The following is a 795-nucleotide window of genomic DNA, read 5'->3' on the forward strand; positions in this document are numbered from 1 at the left end:
AGGGAAGGGAAGGGAAGGGAAGGGAAGGGAAGGGAAGGGAAGGGAAGGGAAGGGGGGCCTTGGAGCAGGACACTGCCACAGAGTGAGTGGGACACACTGCTGGTATGGGCAGGGGTGCGCAGATGTGAGGTGGCAATGTACAGTGGTGCCCAAATGTGTGGGGTAAAGGTAGAGAGGTGCCCAGATGTGTGAGGCGAATGTAGAAAGGTCCTCAGATGTGTAAGGTAAATGTACAAGGGTGCCCAGATGTGTGGTGTGGATGTAGAAAGGTGCCCAGGTGTGTGCTATAACTGAGTATTTCTGTCTCTTCTGGGCCGTTGTGCAGTACAGAGCCAAGGGCCGGATCTCAGCCCAGGCAGCCCTGCAGCACCCCTACTTCAGGAGCCTGGGGGAGCGGGTGCACCTCCTGCCTGACAGTGAGTGCTGGGCGCTGAGTGCCCCAAAAATGGGTAAAAAATGGTCAAAAAGGGTAAAACAGGGGCTGCAGGCACCTCCTGCCTGACAGTGAGTGCTGGGTGCTGCTAAGTGCCCCAAAAATGGGGTAAAAAATGGTCAAAAAGGGGCTGCAGGCACCTCCCTGCTCCCTCAGGGGCGCCTCTGCAGCAGGGTGGGCCAGGGGTTGGTGGCTGTGGGAGCAAGGAAGAATAAAAATAGTAATAATAGTAATAATCGCAATAATAATAATAATAATAACAATAATAATTATAATAGCAATAGCAACAATAATAATAGCAATAATAGCAATAATAGCAATAGCAATAATAATAATAGCAATAATAATAATAATAATAATAA

The 795-nt window shown here is 49.3% G+C and overlaps 1 protein-coding gene across 1 annotated transcript in view; it reads left to right on the forward strand.

Moving 5' to 3' along the window:
• CDK18 (cyclin dependent kinase 18) overlaps positions 1-502 on the forward strand; it is a 33,968-nt gene extending 33,466 nt beyond the window's left edge. Inside the window, 1 exon segment of the mRNA XM_005428117.3 lies at positions 326-502. Within this exon segment, the coding sequence (XP_005428174.1) occupies positions 326-502 (177 nt within the window).
• The last annotated feature ends 293 nt before the right edge of the window (positions 503-795 follow it).

The sequence above is a fragment of the Geospiza fortis genome, unplaced genomic scaffold (assembly GCF_000277835.1).
Source record: "Geospiza fortis unplaced genomic scaffold, GeoFor_1.0 scaffold391, whole genome shotgun sequence".
NCBI lineage: Eukaryota > Metazoa > Chordata > Aves > Passeriformes > Thraupidae > Geospiza > Geospiza fortis.